General features: G+C 50.9%; 2 protein-coding genes across 9 annotated transcripts in view; one reads left to right on the top strand and one right to left on the bottom strand.

Annotated features, from left to right (window-relative positions):
• Positions 1–8,015, bottom strand: part of IWS1 (interacts with SUPT6H, CTD assembly factor 1) — a 34,477-nt gene extending 26,462 nt beyond the window's left edge. For 4 of the 8 annotated variants that reach the window (XR_011387336.1, XR_011387335.1, XM_051849644.2 and 1 more), the window contains exons 1-2: positions 7,919–8,015; positions 5,166–5,281 (exon numbers count right to left, since the gene is read on the bottom strand). Coding sequence is in view for 6 of the 8 variants with exons in the window: in XM_051849644.2 (XP_051705604.1) it covers positions 5,166–5,281; positions 7,919–8,003 (201 nt within the window). In the remaining 2 variants the exon portion in view is untranslated. Of the gene's footprint in view, positions 1–5,165; positions 5,285–6,898; positions 7,243–7,918 lie in introns of those variants that run through there. The other 4 variants (XM_070071048.1, XM_051849645.2, XM_051849646.2 and 1 more) reach the window with 2 other exon arrangements.
• A 13,448-nt stretch (positions 8,016–21,463) lies between these two features.
• MYO7B (myosin VIIB) overlaps positions 21,464–26,751 on the top strand; it is a gene marked incomplete in the record, with an annotated part of 71,612 nt that continues 66,324 nt past the window's right edge. The window contains 1 exon segment of the mRNA XM_070071046.1: positions 21,464–21,610.

Genomic DNA, 26,751 nt, shown 5'->3' with positions numbered 1-26,751 from the left:
CTCTGTCTCTCCTTCTCTCTAATTCTGTCTTTCAAATAAATAAATCCTTAAAAAAAACTTTCCCAAAAGTGACATAGTAATTTAGCCTAGGCTCGTTTAAGGAAGACCAAGGATGCCCTATCTGTCTACAACTTCCAAAAGAATACAAAAAATTACAAAAATAATCTACAAAGGAAAAATTGAGGGTTCTTTTTCCCCATATTTTGTTACCATCATACAACACAGCATTCCAAGGAAATAGCAACTGCTGTTTTTCATACACAATACCTGTCTCGTGTGGCACAATGGGGAAAGAAAGGAGAAAGCACTGCAGTAAGAAAGCTCTGGTCAACAGATTCAAAGTAGAGGCTGCACCTAGCCAGTGACGTCACAGAATCCAGGAAGAGGGTATTAGTTAAAAACTATACAGTGATGCCAAAAAGTTATTAAAATATTCAAAAATTTTAAGACTGGTTTCAGCAATTAAATTGCAAACTATAAAATACAATTTTGTGTAAGGCAGACGTGAGTACCGGTTTACAGCAGAAACTCACTTAAATGTTATTTTCTTAATAACACAAGAAAGTCCCTAGTTGTAGCTGTCAGAGAGTTCTCAGAGGCTTCAGAAATGTCTGTGATGCCTGAGACCACTTTCCAGCAACAGGGCACGCTGCAATTATAAATAACCGTTGCTTTACCCATCAGCATGAACAGCCTTGTTTATCTCAGCACACAAATAGTAACCATATTCCTCAAGGACTGGGGCCACCATCCATTACTGCAAAGTAAATAATAAAATTGTCATAAAGCACATATGAATTTATACATTTCAAAGCAGTCTGTTGTGAAACCAATGAGTTCATGACACTTGTTTCTTCTTTATCCAACAAAGCTACAGAACCCAAACAGCCGAACCTGCACCAGCCGATCACATAAACTGCAAAAGCACTCAATATTAAGTCACGGTAAACTCCATGTGGAAAACTGACAGAAATATTCCAAAAACATGTTTCACTGGATCCTAGTTCCAGAAGATACAGCTGAGATCTGCAGAGCGGAGTCTGTGGACATCTGTCAGTTTCGTTGGTACAAGAGAAGCCTGAGAAAACCCGCAGTGAAACAACCCAATGCTGTCAATACAGCGTAGTTCCTGGAGCTTTGAGAGACTCCAACTTTACCAGAAGCACACACATGATAAAATGAATCTATAAACTCAAATCCTCTGTTAATGGTGAGAGAGCCAAAAACAAAAGCAAGCCTGATGATAATGCAAAAACAAACATACACAAGGCTGGAGATTTCACAATCACCAAACAGGCACATGCCCGCCTGCCTCTCCACACACATCTGTGCCCTCACCAATGTCACCCCTACACCATGCACTGGCAGTTTCCACAGCTCCCCAGGGGAGCTCTGGGGAAAGCCATACAAACTTCTGTGCGTCTTACCTCCAGGTATCACTTAGGTCGGGAAAGTGCATAAGACCCTGTATTCTGACCTCACCCACATGATTCTGACTCCTTCCAGAAATACTACTCCAGACATAAGGAACTAACTTCTGTTACCTCCGGGACTCAAACACCACTCCCTTTGCCTAGAATATCTTTCCGCTACTATATATACTTTCTCATACCTCAGCACTTGGCAAAAAGACCCCCTCTTCCATCTCTCCCTCTAGGTAGAAGGGACTTTGTGCAACACAATGAGAGTTTAAGAATGTGAACTTCAGAGTTGGAAAGACCTGAGCTCCAAACTCTAGCTCTACCATTTTATTGTGGGATCTGGACAAATGCCCTTATATCCTCAAAGCCCCAGAATACTCGGTCTGAATCAGTTCAAACACTCTCCCTCACACACCATAGCACCTTAAACCTGTTCACTGAAAAGTGACTGCTTTTCCATTTATCTTCATCATATATTGACCTTAAGATCAGAGACCATCTTAAAAAAAAAATCTTTTTTTACCTGCAACATAAAACACACTGGAAATGTATTCCCTGAAATGAAAAGCAAATCCCACAAGCAATGCTGCACAGAAAACAGTGTTTCCAAAGTGTGCATTTGGTACAGTGGTTATGATGCCACTTGGGATACCCACATTCCATACTGGAGTGCCTGGTTGTTCAAGTCCTGGCTCCAACTCCTATCTCTGTTTCCTACTAATGTGCACCCTGGGAAGTAGCAAGTGATGGCTCAAGTACAAGGGTCCCTGCCATCCACATGGGAGAGCCAGAATAAGTTCTGGGCTCCTGGCTTCAGCATAGCCCAGTCCTGGCTGTTGCGGGCATCTGAGGGGTAGATCAGCAGAGAGAAGATCTGTCTGCCTCTGCCTTTCAAATACAATGCAAAAGAAATACATACACACATAAACGGATACAAATACAAAGGCTTATATATATATATACACACACACACACACACACACACACGAATTCACATTTAATGCAAAATGTTTTTGTCCTTAATTCTGAAATCCATACACAGAAAGGAGTCTTCAAAGAGTTCACTGAAGATATGTATTATGAATAAACTATGCGTGGGTTTCAAAATATTTTGTACCAAAACAAACTTACCTTTTGAATACATTTTCCACAATCTGAAGGACCCTCATACACTTAGTGTAATACTGCGTCCACATTACAAAATCACTAGTCACATTCACTGAGGGGTGGGCATCTGGCCCGGTGGTTACAACACCTGCACCTGACATCAGAGTGCCAGAGTTTAACGTCCAGCTCCACTCCTGACTCTGACTTCCCACTGCCATGCACCTTTGGCAGGCAGCTGCCAAAGACTGGAGAATGAGTTCCTGCCACACAGAGGAAATCTGCATTGAGTTCCTGACTCCTGGGGGCCTAGGGCCATGGCAGGCATTTGAGGAGTGAACCAGTAACAGGAGCTCTCTTTGTCTCTCAAATAAACACTTAAAAAAAAAAAAAAGTTTTATTTATCTACAGAGAGAGAAAGAGGGGAAAAAGAAAAGACTGATCCTCCATGTCCTGGTTCACTCCTACATGGGTGCAGGGGCCCAAACACTTGAGTCGTCCTCTGCTGCTTTCCCAGGCCATCAGCAGGGAGCTGGACCAGAGTACAGCAGCAGGGACTTGATCTGGAGCTCCGACAGAGGATGCCAGTGTCACAGGCAGAGGCTTAATGCGCTGTGCCACCATGCCCGCCCCTAATGAGATTCTCTAAAGACATGATGAAATACTTAAGGGATAAAAATAACAGATCACTACAAAACATATACATTAAAATTTCAAGTAACCTAAAACATACAAATATACATGGGAGAGAACTAAAATGTAGAAGAAATGTCGAAAGATTCATAGTCATTTCTGGGAGAGGAGTATCATGATTATAACTTTCTTCTTTACATTTTCACATTAATTTCCAAATTGTTAATGACATGCACATTTAAAATGGGCGCCACTACAGAAAGGTAGGTGAAGCAGCTTACAGATGAAGGTGTAAATATACTAGTGACATGTCAAACGAAGAGTCGGGAACAGCATTTCTAAGAGTTACACCTACTACTTAAATTGAATAATTTTCTGCGCACATGTAATCAAGCAAAATATATACAGTATATCAAGCCTTAAAAGAAAATATGTCCATATTTGTCATTCTTATTTCAGCTTGTATCTACCAAAGATTTGTGGCTGTCTGAAAAATGTCACAATTTTTTTTTTTTTTTTTTTTGACAGGTAGAGTGGACAGTGAGAGAGAGAGAAAGGTAGCTCTTCCTTTTCTGTTGGTTCACCCCACAATGGCCGCTTCAGCTGGCGCGCTGCGGCCAGTGCACCGCGCTGATCCGAAGCCAGGAGCCAGGTGCCAGGTGCACCTGGTCTCCCATGTGGGTGCAGGGCCCATAGACCTGGGTCATCCTCCACTGCACTCCTGGGCCACATCAGAGAGCTGGACTGGAAGGGACAGAATCCGGCGCCCCGACCGGGACTAGAACCCAGGGTGCCGGCGCCGCAGGCGGAGGACTAGCCTATTGAGCCACGGCGCTGGCCAAAAATGTCACAATTCTATTATATTAACAGTGCATGGTAGAGACCATAACCAGGAAGGCAAACTGAGTAATTTCTCATTTTTTTTAAAGATTTATTTATTTTACTTGAAAGTTACAGTTACAAGAGAGAAAAGGAGAGGCAATGAGAGTGAGAGAGAGGTCTTCCATCCGCTGGTTCATTCCCCAATTGGCTGCAACAGCCAGGGCTGCGTCGATCTGAAGTCAGGAGCCAGGAGCTTCTTCCGGGTCTCCCACATGGGTTCAGGGGCCCAAAGGACGTGGGCCATCTTCCACTATTTTCCCAGGCCATTGCAGAGAACTGGATAGGAAGTAGAGCAGCTGGGTCTCGAACTGGCACCCATACGGGATGCCAGCACTGCAGGTGACAGCTTTACCCGCTACACCACAGCGCTGGCCCCAAACTGAGTAATTTCTAAAAATATTTATGTACTGGGGCAAGCACTGTGGTGTGGAAAGTAACGTTATCAACTGTGGCGCCAACAACCCATATGGACACCAGTTCAAGTCCTGGTTGCTCCACTTCTGATCCAGCTCTCTGTTAATGTGTCTGGGAAAGCAGCAAAAGATGGCTCAAATGCTTGGGGCCCTGCACCCACGTGGGTGCGTAGGAGACCCAGAAGAAGCTCCAGGTCTGGCCACTGTGATCACCTGGGGAGTGAACCAGCAGATGCAAGACCTCTCTCTGTCCTTCCCTCTGTCTTTCAAATAAATAAATAAATCTCTAGGAAAAAAACACCAAGATTTAATACTACTCAGTATTAAACAAAAACAGCTTTTAAGATTAATTACATTTGCTTTGTTTCTGCCTACATTATATACATTGTAACAGTTCAAAATGAGGCTGGCTCCTGAGAGAAACACTGGTAGGTGGGAATCCCATGGCTTTGTCACAGCTGGTGTTTGTTCTGACACTGCCCAGTAAGACATTATTTGAGGGAAAGTCTGGTCACATAGCAAAGGCCTCTCCCATTTCCTGAAAGCCGACCTTGTGAGAACCTACGGCCCTGTGACTTCAGCAACCACTTCATCCCCACTTCTCTACACTGTCTGTGACTATGTACCTCCTCACTCTCCCCGGGGTTAAAGACCTCCACAGCAGGGTCTCCACACATCCTAACTACCCTAGGTCTCGCGCCGGCAACCATACCTCCGAGTGACGCTCCACACTTCCCGTGTCTGATCCGGAGTGCGGCTCATTCACGTCGTCTTCACCGTCTGACCCTGAGTCCCGCTCGTCCTGTACCGGGGTAGCGCCACCGTCATCTGCTTAAAAATACAAGGAAAACACCCACTTAAAGTCAAGGCGGCTGAAAGGAACGCACCATCAAGAACCACTGAAGCCACCAGGTACCAGGATCAACACAACGCTCAGGCGCCAGGTGCGGCGTGGCGTGTGCAGCCACAGACATCCGTCAGGAAAGGGAGATGACGATTAAGCAACATCACTAGAGACCAAGCCAGCGACTTGGAGGTAACAGTGTACTGTTCAGTTTCAACTCCGCATTAAAAATCGGGGAAGAAAACCGGAGTCTTTCTCTCCACAGCCCTTAAGCACCCTGTCATCTACTAAACCATTTCCCAACTGATTTTTCTTCACGTGGCTCCTCCTCCTCTTGAATGAAAAGTGCCTCAAGAGCAGAGACCCTGGTTCACTGCTGAATCCCTGCTACCACAGATCACAGTATCTGCTTCCAAAGGAACCAGTCCAGCAATAAGAAGCCTATACTGTACCAGCGCAAAATGACAAACACACGTGCGGTCCAACTTTAACCTGTCCGTTCCAAATACCAAGTAAAACTCTACTGAGAAGAATTCAGGGAGGGTACAGGCAGAGATGTGGCCTAACACCAGTAACAGGTTTTCACAAAGGAAGCACTCGTCTATGGGAAACCCAAAAACTTGAGTCAGGATAGAATCTAGCTAGCCAAGGGTAAAGTTTATATACTCACAACACACACACACACACACACACACAAAGCTAAAAGAATGGGGGTCAATGGGGTAACTGCTATTATCGTTGTCACTTCTTTAACACTTAACCTACATACACGTTTCATGTATTATTTTTTGTAAGTGTATTTAAAACACTCCTGATTGGGGGGGGAGGGGCAAACACGGTTTTGGAAACAGGAGGAAAATGTCGTAAATAAACCGGCGGTGCACACCTGGAGAAGCATCTGCGGCCGTGACTGTCCGCGGTCATGTGCGTCCCGAAGGGGACCTCACAATTATCTGAACAGTTTTGATCCGGAAGGCCCCAACAGAACAGCTCACAGGGGCAGAGCAAACCTAACGTGCTTTCCTCCCGCTTCCCTGCATCTTAGCTGGATGCCTTGCACGGCGCTGACGGACAGGGATCCAGCATTAAATAAACGGGGAGCCGCGGGGAGCAAGCCGGTACGGAGCCCGCAGGGCTATCTCAGGGAGAAGGCAAGGCGCAAAGACCCCCCGGAAGCGCCAGACGTGCCCGCCTGGCGGGTCTTGCGAGCTCTCACCGGGAACACCAGGGCTGCGGGCGAGATTCGAGCAGCCACACCGTGAAGTGTCCCCACCGACAGCTCCCTCGGACTCTCAAAAAGTTCCCGACTCCCGAAAAAGTCCCGTTAACAAGAGAGACCGCTCCTGTCCCAGCACTGTGGAAGCAGCTTCCCAACCTCAGCGAAACGCCTCTGCCAGGGCCCCAGTCCCTTCTCCGAGGTTCCAACGCGGGGTGCTGGCGGGCTCTGCCCGCACCGCCTGGAGGTCCGCCCCCGCCTCCGGCCGGCTCCCAAGGGGGAACCCTCCCGAGCGCCGGCCTCCCCTCCCCCGTCGCAGGGCCAGACCTAGCCCGCCGGGCAACCGCTCCGCCCCTTAGGCCAGTCCCCGCGTCCCCCGTCCCACCTGACTGGTCACCGCTATAATATTCCGAGTCCATGGCAGGCGGGCTCTCAGCGGGGAGTGTCCGCACCCCGCGCCGCCCCCGTCACCTCCTTCCCGGCGGTGTGAACCCCCCCGATGGCGCGGCCCGGTGCTCAGAAGCTCCCGAACGACTGGAGACTTTGGAGGGTGCGGGAAATGAGAAAGCGGCGGCCGCAGAGGTGAACGCTTCAACCTGGACACTCCGACTGAAAAGGCCGTACCCGGGAGTCGGGCAGGCGTGCGGGCCGGCGCTCTACTTCCCAGAAGCGCCTCTGGGGCCAAAATGGCGCCTGCCCGCGACCCTCAAAGGAACGCAATGCGCAGGCGCGGTCACCTTCCAACGGGCCAATGGAAAGACTCAAAGGTAATGACGCACGGCGCGGCCTGAAAGGAGACTCCTGGGAAAATGAGGCGGGCGCTCCGGCTTCAGTTAAATATTATCCTCAAGAGCAACTGCTTTGTCTTACATGGAAATGATAGCGTTACTCGCTTGGTCCTGTGTCTGAGCCTTGTTTGAGGAGCTTTTGAGCTGCTTTTCTGAATAATGAGGTCCTGCTAAAATGACAATTTTCGTCATTCGGCTAAAGAACTACTATTCCCATCATGCAGCGAGGCGTTCGATTCCCGCCCGTAGTACGAAAGGGAGGTGGCGCGTTGCTCTCTGGGACTTGAAGTTGGACGCCTTGGAAACCGGTCTGCGTTCCCAGCGTTACCAGAAGCGCAGCTTCCAAGGCATCCTGCTTGGTTTCTTTTTGAAACAGCTTGATTTCCACTCTAAGAAGCTCTTTGTCCCACAATAAGTAGCATCCACTGATCTTTACGTCCGGGAGGGTCTACTTATGAAAACTTGACGGTGACTCAAGTTCACCTGCACCCTCTGCCCTGGGAAAACAGCAGCGAGGCAAGAAACTGCCTCACCTGTGTATAGGGTGGCTACCTGTACAGAACCGCCCACCTCCATAGGACTTAGCTAAAATTCACCCCAGGGATCCCCTGCTTAACCTGCGACAAGGCCAAAGACCTTTCTCCTAGCGTCTGAACCTGTCGATGAGGCCAGACAACAGGCCCTCACAGATTCCGCCATCATGGTCTCAAGAACTCTCCTCCCGCGACCCCCGACGATGAACCGGACACAGAGATGAACATTCTGTTCACGTGACTAAAACTCTTCCTGACTGCAAACAGTTGTAACTATCAGTCCTTCCACTGTCCTCCCTTATCAAAGTCGGAGGGGAAAACCATCTTATCAAGATGTTCTGATCCTGTCTGGGATGCCATCCCTATTACAGTAATCTGAATAAAGCCCATTCCCTTCTTTGCTGGTTTATCGACTCAGACAAGAAGGAGAGCATTCTTGCCTTTTGCTTTTGTAGAGAGGCCAGTGGGGATGTAAGCATAGACTTGCAGAAATAGGGCCTTGTGCTATGACTACAGATATATGACACTTTGCTGGCAAGGCCTTGAGAATCACAAGAGCCCAGAAGTCCAGGAAGAGGTTCAGTGAGCAGGAACCCAGTGCCATCCTGTCTGTAAGGACCTTTTAGTTTCATGGCAATGGCCCTGAAAGTGATTGGGCTTTAGATGGTACAAGGCAAGAGCAGGAAGGTAGTTCCTGAATTTTAATGGATGAACTAACTGTGCTGGCAGCTTGGAGGATGGACAGAAAGACTGAACACACAGCACTGTACTGAACCCCCAGAAAGCCACAAGGAAGCATCCGATCTAGTTTTTGCACATGGGAAGTCAATAACTTAGAAAAGACTAGACCTTTCAGGTAAGTATAGAGCCTTAATTACAGCTGCGTGCTTGTCAATGTAAACAGACAAGAGAATTCCTCAGAGCCCTGCGCACCAGATGGCTGTCCCTCAGGGGAAACTGTGGAGCAGCACAGATGTGGCTCTCTGAGTCCAGGTTGCCTTGTATTCTGAAGACTCTGCACTCCAGCCCCAACACACCTGGCCCATGGTGATGCAGTCCTCAACAGAAAGCCTGTTTTCACCAGGGCAGAGAAGAAGACAACGGACCACCCTTGAGAGGCATGAATGCCTGTCTTGTGGGAGTGGATTAGGTCTCTGGGTACTGAATTAGTATTTGTGAGAATGGATTTGTTAAAAGCAAGCCGGGGGGCTGGTGTGGTGGAGCAGCAGTTTGGCCCCAGCTACTCTGCTTCTGATCTAGCTCCTTCAAAAAGCAGCAGCAGGTGGCCCCTGCCACCCACATGGGAGACCTGAATGGAATTCCAGCTCCTAACTTCAACCTGTGTCAGACCTGGATGTGTGGCCATTTGGGAACAGAACCAGTGAATGAAAGATTCTCTCTCTCTCTCTCTCTCTCTCTCTTTCTGCCTTTCAAATAAATAAATCTAAAATAGGGCAAGCCTGGCACCTCCCCAAATTCCTCTTCCACTGGCACCACTCTTGTACATGCACCTGCCATCCACTGTGTTAGGACACAGCACAAGGCCCTTGCCCTATGTGGCTTCCCGATCTTCAACTTTTCAGCCTCCAAAACTGTGAGCCAAAATAAATCTCTTTTCTTTATGCAATGTGCAGTCTCGAGTATTTTGCTCTAGTAACATAAAACAGACTACAGTAAACCCATTATGATGGTTTAAGCAGTGTCTTCCAGGTGCTTTTCTCTTTCCAAATTCTGTTCTGTAGAAGTGAATCACCAAGTCTGGCCTGGCCCACAAAGAAGTGTGAAGTCCTCTGACAACAGTCAAGTGGGGCTGAAACTGTGCCGTAGCAGGTAAAGCCACTGCCTGCAGTGCCGCCATCCCATATGGGTGCTGATTCAAGACCCAGCTGCTCCACTTCTGATCCAGCTCTCTGCTGTGGCCTGGGAAAGCTGTGGAATATGGCCCAAGTCCTTGGGCCCCTGCACCCGCGTGGGAGATCCGGAGGACGATCCTGGCTCCTGGCTTCAGATCCGCACAGCTAGGGACTAGGGATGTCCACATTCCATATAGGAGTGCCTGGTTCAAGTCTCAGCCCTGCACCTGATTCCTTCCTCCTGCTGTTGCTCACCCTGGGAGGCAGCAGTGACGGCTCGAGTACTCAGATCCCCTGCCACCTCTCCAGGAGACTTGATAAGAGTTCTTGGCTCCTGGCTTCAGCCTGATCCTGACTTGGCTGTTGTGGGCATTTGAGGAGTGGATTAGTGGCTGGGAGGTTCCTTTCTCTCTCTTTCTCTCTCTCTCTCTCTCTCTCTCTCTGGGTGTGTCACTCTGCCTTTCAAAAATAAATCAATAAATAGAACTAAAGAAAAAACAAACAGTGGGGCCAGCGCTGTGGTATAGCAGGTTAACGCCCTGGCCTGAAGCGCCCGCATCCCATATGGGCACTGGTTTTAGTCCCAGCTGCTCCACCTCCGATCCAGCTCCCTGCTATGGCCTGGGAAGGCAGTGGAAGATGGCCCAAGTCCTTGGGCCCCTGCACCCTTGTGGGTGACCAGGAAGAAGCTCCTGGCTCCTGGCTCCAGATTGGTCCAGCTCCGGCCATTGCAGCCATTTGGGGAGTGAACCAGCGGATGGAAGATCTCTCCCTCTCTCCTTCTTTCTGCCTCTGCCTCTCTGTAACTCTGCCTTTCAAATAAATAAATAAATCTCTTAAAAATTTCATGGAAAATTCGTGTTCTAAGTCCATTCTTTCCAGAGCTTTTTTTGAAGTTCCTCCTGTGTGTTTCTGTGTGTGTGTGTAAATGTATTTAGTTCTCATAGCAACTCTGTGAGATAAATGTGACTGTTAGGACCTATTTATAAATGCTCAAGTTGAAGTGCAGACAGGGGAGGCAACTTGTCCAAGGTCATACAGTGAGTAAATAACAGACGCAGACGTCAAATAAACTTAAATAATGAGCGAGTTTCCACTAATGACACCAATCCTAACCAAGGTTGTTTCAGAAACGTCAGCTTTCTGTTCAGAGAAACCGCTGCCCCTTCATGGGCAGGGAGCAGCAGTGACAATCCCTCGTGCTCTGGAATCTGAGAACAGCTTGGTGTGGAGGAACTGTTCCCTAGGCCTTCGAGCAGGGTGGCTGCAGGCCAGACAGGAGCCAGCTGTGCAGGGCAGGGCAGGGCAGGGCAGGATTTGTTCTTGGTGCTGAGATGTGTTATCTAGAGTCCTACAACAGTGTGAAGCAGGTCATGGAGAATGTCACTGTTTCTTTAAGTTGCTTTTGAAAAAAAAAAAAAACTTATTTCTGCATAGTTCCTGCAATTGGAGATTACCCTTCCACTGCTGCTTCCCCTAAATCCACTCTTAATGTCGCTATCTTCCCAGCTTTGCAGTTCCTGGTCAACCCAGCCGCAAGAATGTGAACTGTCTTCAAATAGACCATTAGAGCCCAAAGGAACTCCCTCCTGACCTGGTAGTTCTGGCACTGCCCAGTGGGTGTTTACTGAGCCCAGCTCCTCTGCCACAAAGCACTGTGGGCAGCTGGAGGCTGGGAAGATGGACACACAATCTCCATGCTCAGGTGTTCACACAGACACAGGGCACGTGGAAGTGGTTTCTCAAGGAACCCTCCGCTTACTGTTTGTTTTTTCTATTTTTTTTAAGATTTATTTATTTTTATTTGAAAGGCAGAGTTACACAGATAGAGGAGAGAGAGAGAGAGAGAGAGAGAGAGAGAGAGAGAGAGAGGTCTTCCATTTGCTGGTTCACTCCCCAAATGGCTGCAACGGCCGGAGCTGCGCTGATCCAAAGTCAGGTACCAGGAGTTTCTTCTTGGTCTCCCAAAAGGGTGCAGGGGCCCAAGGACTTGGGCCATCTTCCACTGCCTTCCCAGGCCATAGCAGGGAGCTGGATCGGAGGTGGAGCAGCTGGGACTAAAACCAGTGCCCATATGGGATGCGGGCGCTTCAGGCCAGGGCGTTAACCTGCTTTACCACAGCGCTGGCCCCACTGTTTGTTTTTTCTTTAGTTCTATTTATTGATTTATTTTTGAAAGGCAGAGTGACACACCCAGAGAGAGAGAGAGAGAGAGAGAGAAAGAGAGAGAAAGGAACCTCCCAGCCACTAATCCACTCCTCAAATGCCCACAACAGCCAAGTCAGGATCAGGCTGAAGCCAGGAGCCAAGAACTCTTATCAAGTCTCCTGGAGAGGTGGCAGGGGATCTGTGTACTCGAGCCATCACTGCTGCCTCCCAGGGTGAGCAACAGCAGGAGGAAGGAATCAGGTGCAGGGCTGAGACTTGAACCAGGCACTCCTATATGGAATGTGGGCATCCCTAGTCCCTAGCAGTGGCTTCCCCACAATTCCCACCTCACTTGACTGTTTTTCCCCAGATGGCCACAGTTGCCAGAACTGTGCCGATCTGAAACCAGGAGCCAGGATTGTCCTCTGGGTCTCCCATGCAGGTGCAGGGGCCCATGGACTTCTACTGCTTTCCCAGGCCACAGCAGAGAGCTGGATCAGAAGTGGAGCAGCCGGGACTCGAACTGAGTCCCGGCGTCCATGTGGGATGTTGGTACTGCAGGCAGTGGCTTTACCTGCTATGCCACAGCGCCGGCCCCTCCATGAATTTTTTTTAAGCCCTTTCATATATTCATAAGCAGCATAAATGAAATTCCTGGAATTTATACTATGTATGTTACTTCTGATCATTTTAATCTTTTTATTTTTACATTTTTATTTACTTTGAGAGAGAGTTCTCCCATTTGCTGGTTCACAACCCAAAAAGCCTACAAACAGCCAGGGCTGAGCTAGGCCAAAGCTTAGAACTTGGAACTCAATCTAGAATTCCAACGTGGGTGTTAGGAACCCAAGTACACCTGAGCTGTTATCTGCTGCCTCCCACAGTGCATGTTAGCAGGAAACTGGAATTAGGAGCAGCGAAGTCAGGACTTGAACCCAGGCCCTCTGATATGGGATGTGGGCATCTCAAGAGGTGTCTTCACCACCAGGCCAAACACCCACCCCAATCATTACGATTAGTATTAGACACTGTGGGGAATATAATTTTTAAAGATTTATTTATTTCAAAGTCAAAGTTACACAGAGAGAAAGGAGAGGCAGAGAGAGCGAGAGAGAGGTCTTCCATTTGCTGGTTCACTCCCCAATTGGCCGCAATGGCCAGAGCTGTGCCGATCCGAAGCCAGGAGCCAGGAGCTTCTTCCTGGTCTCCCACGTAGGTGCAAATGCCCAAGGACTTGGGCCATTTTCCACTGCCTTCCCAGACCATAGCAGAGAGCTGGATTGGAAGTGGAGCAGCCGAGACTCGAACTGGTGCCCACATGGGATGCCAGCATCATAGGTAGCAGCTTTACCCACTACGCCACAGCACTGGCCCCTGTGGAGAATATTTTAAAAATCTAACACACGATTTCTGTGCTGGTCTGTTTTCCATGGCATAACAAAATAATGGAAGCCGGCTACTTCCTAAGGGAAGAGGTTTATTTAGTTCTCAGTTTGGAAGGTTCTGGGGCCTGGCACCAGCAGCGGCTCAGCTCTGCGAAGGCCACATAGTTGGTGGCATCACAGTCAGCACAGACGGAAGAAATCGAGAGCGTGGTGACACAGGAGGCCAGAGAGTGTCGGAGGGGGCCAGTTGTGCGGGTTTGTAACAACCTTCTCTGGAGAACTAATTCAGGTCCCAGGACGATGACCTTAATCCCTTCCAAGAGCAGCACCTGCCAAGACCTAATGACCTCCTACAAGGCCCCGCCTCTAAAGGTCCCACCACACTGGGGACCAAGCTTTCGACTCACGAACCCTTGGAGGGAAAACCACATCTAAACCGTAGCCGAGTCCTGTCTTGACATGCTTATAATCCAATCCACCCAGAAGTCCCACTTTGAAAAAGGTACACACCAAGAGACAGATTGTGTGATGTGGGCAAGAAGTGGTGTGGGAAGGAAAAGGAGGGTGAGGCTAGAGGGAGCTGTAGCAGCCATGGCACACTCCTGGGGCAGGAGTGTTTGGGCTGGTATGCAAAGAACAAAGGCAGATGCAGAGAGGAGAGGGATCATGTTTAATCCTGGGAGATTAATTACCCACAGTATAACCACATTGTTGTTATAGCGGTAACAACAGATTTTAATAACTTGCCACAAGTAAAGTTTATTTTTTTAAAAGAGCCATTTATTTATTTGAAAGGCGGAGCTACCGGGTTATGGGAGAGAAAAGGAGAAAGAGAGAGGGAGAGAGAGATCTTCCATCTGCTGGTTCACCCCCCAAAATGGCTGCAATGGCCAGGGCTGAGCCGGGCTGAAGCCAGGAGTCAGGAGCTTCTTCCAGATCTTTCACATGGATACAGTAGCTCAAGGACTTGGACCATCCTCCGCTGCTTCCCCAAGTGCATTAACAAGGAGCTGGATGGAAGTGAAGCAGCCAGGACTCGAACTCAGAGGGAGGAGATAGGCACCCATAGGGAGTGCTGGCGCCATGTGTGCACAGCAGCGCTGGCCCCGAAAGCTGATTTCTTGCTTTATCAATGGGTAATGGGCTCAGCCACTGAAGGTGACACTCTGCTCCCTGCAGTCGTTCAGGGACTTTCCATATTTCCCAGGCCCTTTCCATATTGTGGCTCTGCTGTTGTTGAAGGCCTCAGAATCCACTGCTGGCTCCTCTGCATGGCGCCGGTAGGTGGGAGAAGAGAGAGGGTACAGGGTGGCACAGGAGTGGTGATGAGTCTGCCCTGGAAGTGGAGGGCTTCACCACACACCCTTGGTCTGTGGCCACTGCTAGCTGAGAATCAGGCTGGGAAGAGCATCCCAGCTGTGGAACCAGGAGGGAGAGAAGAGTGATCTTGGTACACACTCCGGGCAGAGCAAAGAAATCCGTCCCAACTCATCTTCTGGAAATGAAGCTCTGAGCCTGTCACCCTCAGCCTTTTCCAAGAGCTACACCAGTGTTGTTCTCTTTGTCACAATCGGCATCAGTCACATCATTCACGCGGTTTATTGAGCTGCCACCTAACCAAGTTTTGCTTTCTGTTCATTCTCCAGGGCAATAAGATTAGTCACCAGGGTGCTGTTAACCCTAGTCACAGGCCAGGGCCCCCTGTTTATGACTGTCAGGCTGGGTCCAAAGCCCAGGGCCCAAGACTGAGATTGCTTTATCAGATGACCCTTGGTTTTCCCAGACAAAAAGTAACCCCTTCTTCCTGTGTCCCTCCTTTGCCTCCTGCTGCCAGGGCCAGGCCTTGTGGAAGAGTTTATGATGACAAGGCCCCATCCATGAGAAAGGAGTCCTTTCCCCGAAGCTGACACCGTGGCCACCGGCATGGCCCATCAGGACTTTGGATTCGAGGTCTGCCCAGTCTAGGAATGGCTCTGTCACAGTTGCTGATGCAGGATGAAGTCCCCAGCTCTCCTGATGACACAGTCCATCCCTTGCTGTGTTGGAACTGAGACCTTCTAGAAAGCTCTGGTCCAACAGTCCTTGCCTATCTCCTCCCTCTGAGACAAAGATTATTGTCATTCAAGGATCTTCATGGCCAGGGTCACCCCTCCTGGGAAGCCATGTCTCCCATCTCCCTGCACTTGGGCCTATGGACTACCCATAGGTTCCCGACTAGGGGTGATTTTGTCCTTGAAGGGGGACACTCAGCAAAAACATCTGGAGACATCTTGATTTGTCACCACTGGATGGGGGTGGGCGGTGGGGCAGGGGAGGGCACCTAATGGCAGAGGCTGGAAATCCTGCTAAACATCCTACAATGCACAGGGCAGCCCCTTCCAGCCCCACCCCCCAACAACAACAAATCATTCAGTCCTGATATCAATAGGGCCAGGATTGGGAAGCCCTAAATGCCATGGGTAGCATGTGGCTTAAACCTTTGTACTGGGTACAACTGTGCTTCCAGGGAAGCATTTGTTTATTTGTTTGTAGGTATTTATTTGAGAGGGAGAGAGAGAGAAAGAGAAAGAGAGATATCTTCCATCCGATGGTTCACTCCCTAAATGACTGCAATGGCTGGGGTTGGGCCAGCCCAAAGCCAGGAGCCTCGAACTCCATCAGGGTCTCCCACATGGGTGCAGGGGCCCAAGGAGTTGGGCCGTCTTCTGCTGCTTTCCCAGGCACATTAGCGGGGAGCTGGGTTAGAAGTGGAAGGTGGAAGGGCCAGGACATGCAAATTGGAGAAACCTCGTCTCTGAAAATCTGTAAAGCTAGGGTGCCAATTCCGTCGTGGGGGTGGGGAGGAGGAAGTCAAGTTCATTTGGGGCTGGTATGATGTCACCCAAGGCAGTAAGCACAGGCCCTGGGGCAGGCAGACTTTGGCTCAAGTCTTATTGCTGCCACTTTGGACCGGTGACAAAAGTGTCTTCATCTTCGTGGTCTTCACTTCCTTACTATGATAGGCGGCTAAGCAGCCCGCACTTACAAACTTTTTGATGAGGGTGGAGTGCAAACGAGAACACATGGAGAACACACCCATTAACTGCTGGCTCTCTTTTGAGATTTCATATGTTCAAAAGACTGCTTTGGTCCCAGAGCTTGGAGCTGGTGGCTGTGCTAGTTTGTAAGGTTAATGGATAACACGGCTGCTGTAGGCTGGCCCTGGGAGGCAGCACCACTCTGAAGCAAGGGACTTGAGGTTGCTGGAGGATGAGTTGGCAGAGAAATACTAACTGTAGGGGCCGGCGCTGTGGGGCAATAGGTTAATCCCCTGCCTGCGGTGCCGGCTTCCCATATGGGCACCAGCTCTAGTGCCTGTTGCTCCTCTTCTCATCCAGCTCTCTGCTGTGGCCTGGGAAAGCAGTAGAAGATGGCCCAAGTCCTTGGGCCCCTGCACCCACATGGGAGACCCAGAAGAAGCTCCTGGTTCCTGGCTTTGGATCAGCACAACTCTGGCCTTTGCAGTCAGTTGGGGAGTGAACCAGCGGATGGAAGACCTTTCTTTCTGTCTATCCCTCTCTCTGTCTGTAACTCCACCTCTCAAATAAATAAATAAATAAATAAATAATATTTTTTAAAAAAGAAAGAAATTCTCACTGTGCTGTGTTTTACTTTCCAGAACAATTCTAAAACGGGCTTGGTCGCTGAATAGGAATTGGTCAATGGATACATTTTCAACTCAGAAGCATACTTTAGGGGCTGGCGCTGTGGCGCAGAGTGTTAACACCCTGGCATGAAGCGCCGGCATCACATCTGGGCACCAGTTCTAGTCCCAGCTGCTCCTCTTCTGATCCAGCTCTCTGCTAAGGCCTGGGAAAGCAGTAGAAGATAGCCCAAGTCTTTGGACCCCTGCACCTGCGTGGGAGACCTGGAAGAAGCTCCTGGCTGCTGGCTTTGGATTGGTGCAGCTCCGCCCGTTGCAGCCATCTGGGGAGTGAACCAGTGGATGGAAGACCTCTCTCTTTGTCTCTACCTCTCTCTGTAACTCTATCTTTCAAATAAATAAAAAATAAATCTAAAAAAAAAAAAAAGAAGAAGCATACTTTAAAGGGTAGCAGAACATTCTTGTCTTGGGGAGAGAACCAGGCTTGGTCTCCGGTGTAACAAGAAAGAGTGTACCCTGCCTGCCTCCAGCCCCTCTTCTTAGTTTTCAAGGCTTGGGGGCTCTCAAAGCCTGAGACTCCAAGAAAACTGTGTTTCCAATTCCCTTTTGTGCCCTGCCTACACACACAGCGGGCGGGTCCCTACCATCACATGCACACCTTTGGCTGGGCAGGAGGGCTTGGCCATGTGAACAAGGCTGGCAACAAAACAATCATAGCCCTTGTTTCAATAGGTTCCCTTCTAGAACCTTCTTATAATGACAAGATGCAGACGAAGCAGTGGGCACAGATTTGTCCACTGCAGTGTTGTATAGGAAAGTTGCAAAGGACTGCACACCTCCTAACGCCCACCCAGGGAGAGGACAGGTGTGCAAATGGCAGAGCCCCTGCATGAGCGGCTGTTGGGCTGTTTTTAAAGACTGATGGTGGGAGGGGCCAATGCTGTGGTGTAGTTGGTTAATCCTCCGCCTTCGGCGCAGGCATCCCACATGGGTGCCGGTTCTAGTCCCGTCGGCTCCTCTTCCAATCCAGCTCTCTGCTATGGCCTAGGAAAGTAGTGGAAGATGGCCCAAGTGCTTGGGCCTCTGAACCTGTATGGTGTACCTGGAAGAAGCTCCTAGCTCCTGGCTTCTGGCTTCAGATCAGCCCAGCTTTAGCTGTTACTGCCATTTGGGGGAGTGAACCAGCAGGTGGAAGACCTTTCTTTCTGTCTCTCTTTCTCACTGTCTGTAACTTTACCTCTCAAATAAATAAATTAAAATCTTAAAAAAAAAAAAAAAGACTGATGGTGGGAGCTGGTGTTGTGGTTCAGCAGGTTAAGCCACTGCCTGCGACACCAGCAACCCATATGAGCACTGGTTCGAGTTCTGGCTGCTCCACTTCCAATCCAGCTCCTTGTTAATGTGCCTTGGAAAGCAGCAGAGGACGGCCCAAGTGCTTGGGCCACTGCATCCACACGGGAGACCCAGAGGGAGCTCCTGACTCCTAGCTTTGGACTGGCTATGTGAGGAGTAAACCAGTGGATGAAAGATCTCTCTCTCTCTCTCTTTCTCTCTTTCTCTGTCTATATATATATATATATATATATATATATATATATATAATCCTGCCTTCCAAACAAATAAATCTTGAAAAATAACAAAAAAGACTAATAACAAAAGTTTGTGACAGTGTTGGAAAGTGCTTGTGATATTATTTGTGATATTATTTTGAACATAAAAAAAGAGACAGGTTTATAGGTATCTAAAATGTGTTTCTATTAAAACTGCACACAAAGTGGTGACATGGGATAGGCAGGCAGTCAGCTAGGTCTGGTGAACTGGAAGTCATAAGCCGCACGTGTCATTCTATCCTACTTGTCAATCAAAGCGCCCCCTTTCCCAAGATGCACGTGCTTCATCTGGGACCTAAGGAAGGACGCCATGAAGATATGGAGTTCCATGTGGAGCTTGTAGAGGTGCCATATAATTCCTGGGGGTCTCCACACCTGCAGAGGCATCACCTCAACCTCTGGAAGCAGACTAACAACACGGAGGGGCTCTCTCCACAAGGCCAGGGATGGTGGGACTGCTGGGTGTGCTCTCTCCATCTCCCCTCCCCCACCCCTTCTCCTTTCAGGCAACCTCCTGGTCCACTGCCCACTGATCATGGGTAGTTCTGTGTGTGGAGCAACCCACATTCATGTGTGCATGCATGTGTGTTAGCTTTCTCACCTTTTGAACAAGTTTGCTGTCATTTCCTGTACCTCGTATGTGTCAGCACTGCATGGCAAGAGCCCGGAGTAACGAAAACATTAATACCGCCCCTTGCCCACATCCACGAGTCCTGGATGGGACCATCTTACAAATGGTTATGCTCTCTGCCAATGTCTTGTCCTGCTGAGTCATCTTGCCTGAGAGGCAGCACCCATGGGTCCTGGAAGGACAGTCTGAGATCCCAGGGCGAGGGGTCTCACCATCTCTTGGCAGTGCCAGGATCGGCAGGGCCACCCTAGAGGCAGGAAATGGTGTCATATGTGCACAAAGCCCCCCCAAAGCAGGTGTTGGCCCAGAAACTGGGTGGGCTCCTAGGGTGGAGGTGGCTGGGCAGGGCAGGAGCAGATGCTGGAGGGAGGCTTGGAGAGCAGGTGGGGACAGGGGCTGGCTACGAGGCTCAGAGTCCAGGCTTCCTGCACAGGGTGCCCCTACTCATATCCCAGCTCCAGCCTCAGGCTTCGACGTGGGCCATTTGTGAGACTCAGAAACTCTCAGGCATGCTCTCAACAGAAGGATCTTTCTGTTGAAGAGTCCCGGGGCTCTGAGGACCTCACCCACAGGAGGCACCCCTCAGGCAGCGGGGGCTCCACCTCTCCCTGGGACCACTTCACCCCTTTCTCTCCCACCAGGGCTTGTTGGGGGTGCCACCCACCATGACCTGAACTCCATCTCAGACTGCAATCCCTGGCCCGCAGTTCTGATTCCTTGCAAGTCCTGAGAAAGGGAAAACAATTTCCACCAGCTCTGGTTGAGCCCATGGTAAGGAACACGGAAGCCTCTCTTCACCCCAGGAAAGGGCTGTGGCTGGGCAGGCATCCCGCACACACCTGTTACACATCCACTCTCAAAGCTGTTCACAAGCGGGCTGCCCTGGCCCTCTCACACTCACTCCCAAGGGCTGCCCCTCCCCGGGCACTGTGCCCAGGGCACTTCCTTTCCAAAGGATCTGTGTGTTAGCCTCACAGCCCCATTCTTCCTGCTTTCAATTCCCAGCCCCTAGCCCCGCCCATTCCCGGAGCCTCCGGGTGCCCAGATGGCCTTTGATTTTGTTTCCAGGCCTCATGGTGACCCCGAGCATCCCCAGTGTGGGTGCCCCAGTGAGACAGTTCATGTCTTCTTTCTACTGTCACACTCAACACAGAAGACTCTGTGACCAGGCATCCAGGTAATTCTGCAGTGGACACCAACAGGGGTCATCTCATTCAATTCCACTCCAACACCATCCACCTGGAGGTTAGGTGCCCGGCGCCACAGGACTGCTCCGGCTTCAGACACCAATCACAAGTAGTCACCTCACCCTCTGACTAGCTGGCTATACATCAGGGGTTCCCACGACTGCCTTCCTGAGTTAAAGACAGTTTACAAAACTCAGGAAAAATACCTCAGTTTACCAGTGATGCAGAAGATCCATGCCAAGAGACACATGGGGAAAGTTAGGGAGGGGGAAGGGGGCACAGAGCTCCAAGAAGCCCCATGTGGTCAGCTGTCTGGAGACTCATCAACTTGTGTCGCTCAGGAGTTTCACCTTGGGGCAGACGCTTGCTGCAGCCATTAAGATGTCTCTCCTAGGACACCTGCATCCCATATCAGAGTGCCTGAAGCCAGTCCCTACCCCTCTGCTTCCAATCCAGCTTCCTGCTAGTGCTCACCCTGGGAGGCAGCAGAGGATGGCTCAAGCGCTTGTGTTCCTGGCACCCATGTGGGAGACCTTGACTGAGCCGCTGGCTCCTGGCTTTGGCCTGCTCCAGTCCTGGCTATTGCAGGCATCTGCCTTTCAAACATGGAAATGAATAAAATTTTAGAAAAATATGTTGTACACCATTAATACATATAAATTTTTAAAAAGTGATGATTGTACCTTCCTAGAGCCAAGTGGATGGAGCTAAAAGTAACTCTACCCACAAGATGTTTCTGGACTGACCATCCTGAGGCTCTCTGGGGGGACTGGGGGGGTCCCATCCTAAGTCACCTCATTAGTCCACACTGAGGTGTCATCAGAGGGACTCACAATTTCCCTCTCAGGAAATTCTAGGGGTTTTAGGAGCTCTGGGAAAGGAATCAGGGAGAAAGACCAAATCTTGTAGGAGCCCCCAGTGGAAACTCAGCTGCTGGGGCAGGGGGCACGGGGGCAAAGCTTCTGCCCTGGGCTTCCTCGAAGTACTCAGGACACCTGGGAAGAGTCTGCGTCCCCTGGATGACCAGCTGACTGTCACCCAGGGTTTGGCTCACGGCCAGCAGCAGGCGTGCGCACTGCACACCCTGACAGCCTCCAGGGAAGGCAGCCTCTGCGGAGGGCCGGAGCCAGGGGACAAAGTCCTGCAATAAATTACGTGGGCCCAGAGAGCTCGGCCATTTCCTCTTGGGGCCCTTCCTCCTCTTCCCCTGCCCCTTACTCTGCACACGCCCAGAGCCCGAGCACGGCCTCCTTCCTGGCCAGCCTCTTTCAGGGCACGGCAGTGGAGGGGCAGGGGGTCAGCAGGGCCCATCCGACAAGGTAAGGGAGCATCAGAGCGTGTCCTGCCAGCGGGGAGGAGGGAGGAAGGGGGCTCACCCCACGGGAGGGGCAGGTGCGGAGAAACAGACCGGGAAACAAGAAGGGACAGGCCTGCGGTCATGGGCTGGGAACACTCAATGCAGGACCGGGTCCATTGGCCATTGGGGGTGACCCTGGGTGGCTGAGGGGCAGAGAGAGGAAGAGGAGGAGGCGCTGTCCTGACTGAAGCGGAGGTGGGGCAGTAGTTCCCTGGTGGAAGGGAATCGCAGGTGCTCAGGCTGCCCCCAGCCTTAGCCTCCTGGCAGCCGGAGGGCCTCACCTTGTCCTGGGGCATCCAGAGTAGCACCAGGACCAGTGCCTGAGGCTGCTGTGGACATCAGCTGTGAGCCCCGAGCTTATCTGCCTTGCGTCGTACCTTGGACACTTGCGTTTGTCATCTCTGAGAGGCCTGGACCCCTGGGAGGGGGCAGAACAAGTCTGCCTGGCCTCTTGGCCACCTCGGGGTGAGCTGTTGTGCTGGGCCAGCACCATGGGCTCCCAGGGCACTGCCAGCAGGGAGTGCGTGCCGTCGGCATCTCAGGGAGGGGGGAATTTGAGGCCCAGGTCAGGAGGGGCTGGTCTCAGCAGTAGGTGTGGGGTCCCCCAGCCCAAGTCTCCTATGTGGGGTAGCTGTGTGATCCCCATGGCAAGTCTCCCCCATTTAAGGTTCCACTTTGTAGCTCTGGACTTGAGACCCCTGAACCCTGTTCGGAGTTTCAGGTGGAAGAACAGGTGCGCAGGGATCTGCCGGGCAGCCTGCTGCCTGCCCATCAAGCCTTACCTTTCAGGGGACAGCGCGTGCCTGGGGGGCTGCTCTAACTTCAGCTTGGGGCATGTCCCTGTGGACAGGTGGTCTGGCTGGGACAGAGGACGCCCACCCGCCAGATTCCCCATGCGTTCGTGAGCTCTGCCTTGACTTGGCAGCCCAGGTGCTGGCTCCTGCCTCCCCTTCCTCACTCAGAGCACATCACAAGCCACTCAGGGCAGGGCAGCAGGAGCCGCACCACACACTTTCCACTGGAGACACCATTGACTTTAGGGAGAGCTGAAAGGATTGCTCAAGGCCACTGGGCTACAAAGTCCTTGAGGATCTACTCCGGACTTCCCTGTCCCCTGCACCTATTAGCACACGTACGCTTGGGAACGAATTGGGTAGTTCATGGCTGAAGTCCAGCTAGGGACGAAGTCAGGGTTTCCGAGCCAAGGCCGACGTGGACACTGCTGTCTGCCTTCTCAGTTAATTGCTTGGTGCTGATTCGATTCCTTCACCACCAGATGGTAAGGGGAGGCTGCAGAGGTCGAGGAGGAGACCCTGGGTCAAGGACAGGTCAGGGAGAGGAAGGCACCCAGGCCGTGAGGGAGAGAGTGGATGACTTGGCGACAGTGGTTGTTTCCATCTGTTCTCTGTTGCTCTAACAGAGTCCCTGAGACAGAGCGCTTTACAAAGAAAAGCGTTTCCTTGAGATTACCGTTTTGGAGGCGGAACATAGGAGAATGGGCGGCCCCATCTGTACCACTTCTGGTGAGGGCCTCCTGGCTACAGCGCTGCCTGGTTGGTGGCATCCTCACAGGGGGCTTGTGCCAAAGAGAGCACGTGGGAGACAGGAAGCCAGAGTGAGTCAGGGGCCAAGTTCACATAATAACCCCCTTTTGCGGGATCTACTTGAATCCCTGACAAGAGCGCTGTCCCGGTGACCTAATTACATTGCCCAAGAACCCGCCTCTTAAAGGCACCACTGCCTCTCAACACTGCCATGTGGAGGACCCCACAGAGGACCCCAGTCTCTGGGGGACAACTCAAGCGACAGCAGTGGTAGGCAGTAGGGGATGCTCCAGGTGAAGGAAGTGGCACTCACCAAGGTGCAGAGGAAAGAGAGGTCCAGTACAGCTTGCGCAGCATTGGCACCTGGCAGAAATCAAGTGCAGGTGTAGGGAGTGCTAGGACGTAATCTAGATCTTTCTCAGGGGCTGGTGCTCTGGCGCAGCAGGTTTAATTGCTGTTTGCCTTTCCAGCATTCCATATGGGTTCGAGTCCTGGCTGCCCCACTTTGAATTCAGCTCTCTGCTAATGCACCTGGGAAAGCAGCAGAGGGTGGCTCAAGTCCCTGGGCCCCTGCAACCCATGTGGGAGACCTGGAAGAAGCTTCTGATTTCAGCCTGGCCCAGCCCTGGCTGTTGCGGCCATTGGGGAGTGAACCAGCAGATGGAAGATCTCTCCTTGTCTTTCTCTCTGTTACTCTGCCTTTCAAATAAATACATAAAATATTTTTTTAAAAAGTTTCTTCATGTGTAACTCCTGGCCACAGGTGGCAGCTGAGTACTTGAAGTGTCACCAGTGCAACTTTTAATTGTAACTAAAATTAAACCTAAATAGCCACCTGTAGTTAGTGGCTGTCATCCCGGACCTGTAGCCCTAAAGGGTCTTGCCTATCGGACTGTAGAGAAAGGTGACGTGGAATAAAAAGAGGACCGCTGGGCCAGTGGTGGATTCAAGTCCTAACCTGGACGCCCAGTGCCTCCATTTCCTCATCTGTCAAATGCAGCCACATCACTTAACGCACAGGGTTGTTGTAGGGATCGAATTAATGAGCTGCTACTGGAAAACTTCTAGCACAGTGCCTGTCTCGGCCCCTACCCTGCACCAGAGGAGGGGACAGGGTGCTGTTGGCATGCAAAGGCACCACTGTGCAGTAGAAGGGATGCATCACGTGCAGAAGTACAGGCAGCCTGCAGCATTGGCAGACTCTGCCTTTGTGCATCCAGACAACTAGGATTTGCATTTTTCAAACATTGCATCTATAACTGAATGTCTACCTCCAGCGTTCCCTGGGGGTGGGGAGCATCCAACTTGCAGGCTATTTGAGGCCTGCGAAATGATTTGGTTTTGTCCTGCTTAGGCGGTCACAGGTGGGACCTGAAATTCAATAAATCTATAGCAGGCTAACTGAAAAGTTAATCATTTTATATGGTCTGCAGATGATGTATAAATATCCAAATACCTGTTGGCAGGAAGATTTCTCACTTCTGCATAGCATTTACATTGTATTAGGTATTATTATTATTTTTAAAGATTTATTTATTTATTTGAAAGGCACAGTGAGAGAGAGAGAGAGAGAGAGATCTTCCATCTGCTGGTTCACTCAACAAATGGCTACAACAACCAGGGTTGGGCCAGAAACTCCATCCAGGTCCTCCACATGGGTGCAGGGGCCCAAGAACTTGGGCCAAATCTTCCACCGCTTTCCCAGGTGCATTAGCAGGGAGTTGGATCAGAAGTGGAGCAGTCAGGACTTGAACAGGCAGCAGAAAGGCTCGCCTGTCTGCTAGGCAGAGACACTAACTTCGTTCTGTTCTCGGGCAAAAGCAGTGAAGGGTGAAGAAGTCCTCAATGTCAGAGCAAGGAGAAGAGCAGCCTTGAAGATGCCATGACATTGGCAGTGAAGGTAGATTCAGGCGCATTTGCTTCTCAAGGGCTGTCTCAACACAGGAGGAGGCGGTATCGTGGCCAGCTCTTCAATGAGGGATTCTCCAGGGCCATAGCTGTGACAGGCAGCTCACAGTCTGCCTCTGTGATGGCAGGAGCTTCTGGAAGGCTAGGATTAGCTCTACAATGCTGGTGGCTTCCTAGAGGCTATCTCCGGAATGAAAGGGGCTCCCTATGGGCTATCTCTGGAATGCATCTAGGTAACCTACAGATGAATCATCCCTTCTCAAGGTGCTGATCTACTAGGAGGGAGGTTTCCTTGGGGGGACCACGTCTACACCAAGGACGGGAGGCTCCAGAGTTTTCTCTTCCAAGCTCTCTCTGGGGAGATTTGGAGAGTTTGCACGCGAGCTCCAGTCAGGAGAAGCTGTTGTGTGGCTAGGTGTGGCTAGCATCTCTGTGCAGGGCAGGACAGGGTCTGCCAGGAGCAGACGGGGAAGATGGTAGCTCCAATGGGGAAACAGTGTTGGGAAGGCTGCCAGGAACTAGCTGAGCCAGGTTTGAATGGGAGCTGGGGATGAGGCTGGACAGGCTGCCCACTTGACCTTCAGTCACACCCAGGTGTGTGTCTGTGGCACAGGGAGGGATGAACTTGGTCAAATGCCCTCATCCTGGGATGCTGCAGACAACAAACAGGGTCCTTGCCAAATCTGCAGTCCTTGTGTTTCGCCTCTGGATGGGGAGCAGAAGTTTTCCTAGTGGAAGGTGTTCTCCAGGAGGGCTGGAGGAAGCCACGTCTCTCTAGCTGCATTTTACTTGCTGTGGAATTTGGGGCAGCAGGGTGGCCAGACCCTGCCCCCAAGAGGAGAGGACAGGAGAGAGGGCTGTGCCTTCACATCCTCACCCTGGACTATGGACACGGAAGGAAAGATTGTTATGGCAACCCAGCAGCGTTGTGTCTCTGAGCTGGGGGATGTGCGCCTCCTGGCTGCCAGTCACCTGGTCCCTGTGGGATGGGCGCCCTATGCCAGCCTGTCCTGGAGAGACACTCCCTTGCAGCAGAGGGGCGTGTCCCCCGGAGTCTGGGCTGTGCAGAAGCTGGGCCGTCCCTGGCTGGAGCAAGGCACACTGGGAGGGCTCAGTACCTGGGCTGTCACACACCACGACTGCTGCCTTCAGCCCCTCCCTTCAATACAGGTTTCTTATAAACCACATATAGTTGAAAGTCTCCAGTTCTTAAGAGACAAAATCTTCAGGGCCTGCTGCTCTTTGGGGATGAGGAACAGGATACTCAAGTGTTTTCTTCAGCAATCGCTATCTTCATTTACAGGGTTAAAGAATGAAGGGGAAGGAACAGGTTTGGGGGCCAAGGAGATAAGATGCGGTGGTCATATTGGGTCTGAGTTGCCCACGGCTCACCTGTTCAGCTGCTGGAAAGGTGGCCTTGGTGGAACTGGAGGTCTGGGTGGGGATAAGGACTGGGGACTCATCTGTGCTAAGATCCTAGCACTAGTGGCCCCTGGAGACGGTAGGTGAGTGTGCAGGCTGACAGGGAGCAGAATGTGACTGTCTCACAAGTGAGGAACTTTTGGTTTCAGGGGTATCTTAGCTCAAATTACCAAACTGTCTTCATCTCCTGTCTTCTACACCTGCCAATTTGATTCTCTCAAACCAGTTA

This window comes from Oryctolagus cuniculus, chromosome 3 (genome assembly GCF_964237555.1).
Source record: "Oryctolagus cuniculus chromosome 3, mOryCun1.1, whole genome shotgun sequence".
Classification (NCBI taxonomy): Eukaryota; Metazoa; Chordata; class Mammalia; order Lagomorpha; family Leporidae; genus Oryctolagus; species Oryctolagus cuniculus.
This window is presented reverse-complemented; position numbering and strand designations above follow the sequence as displayed.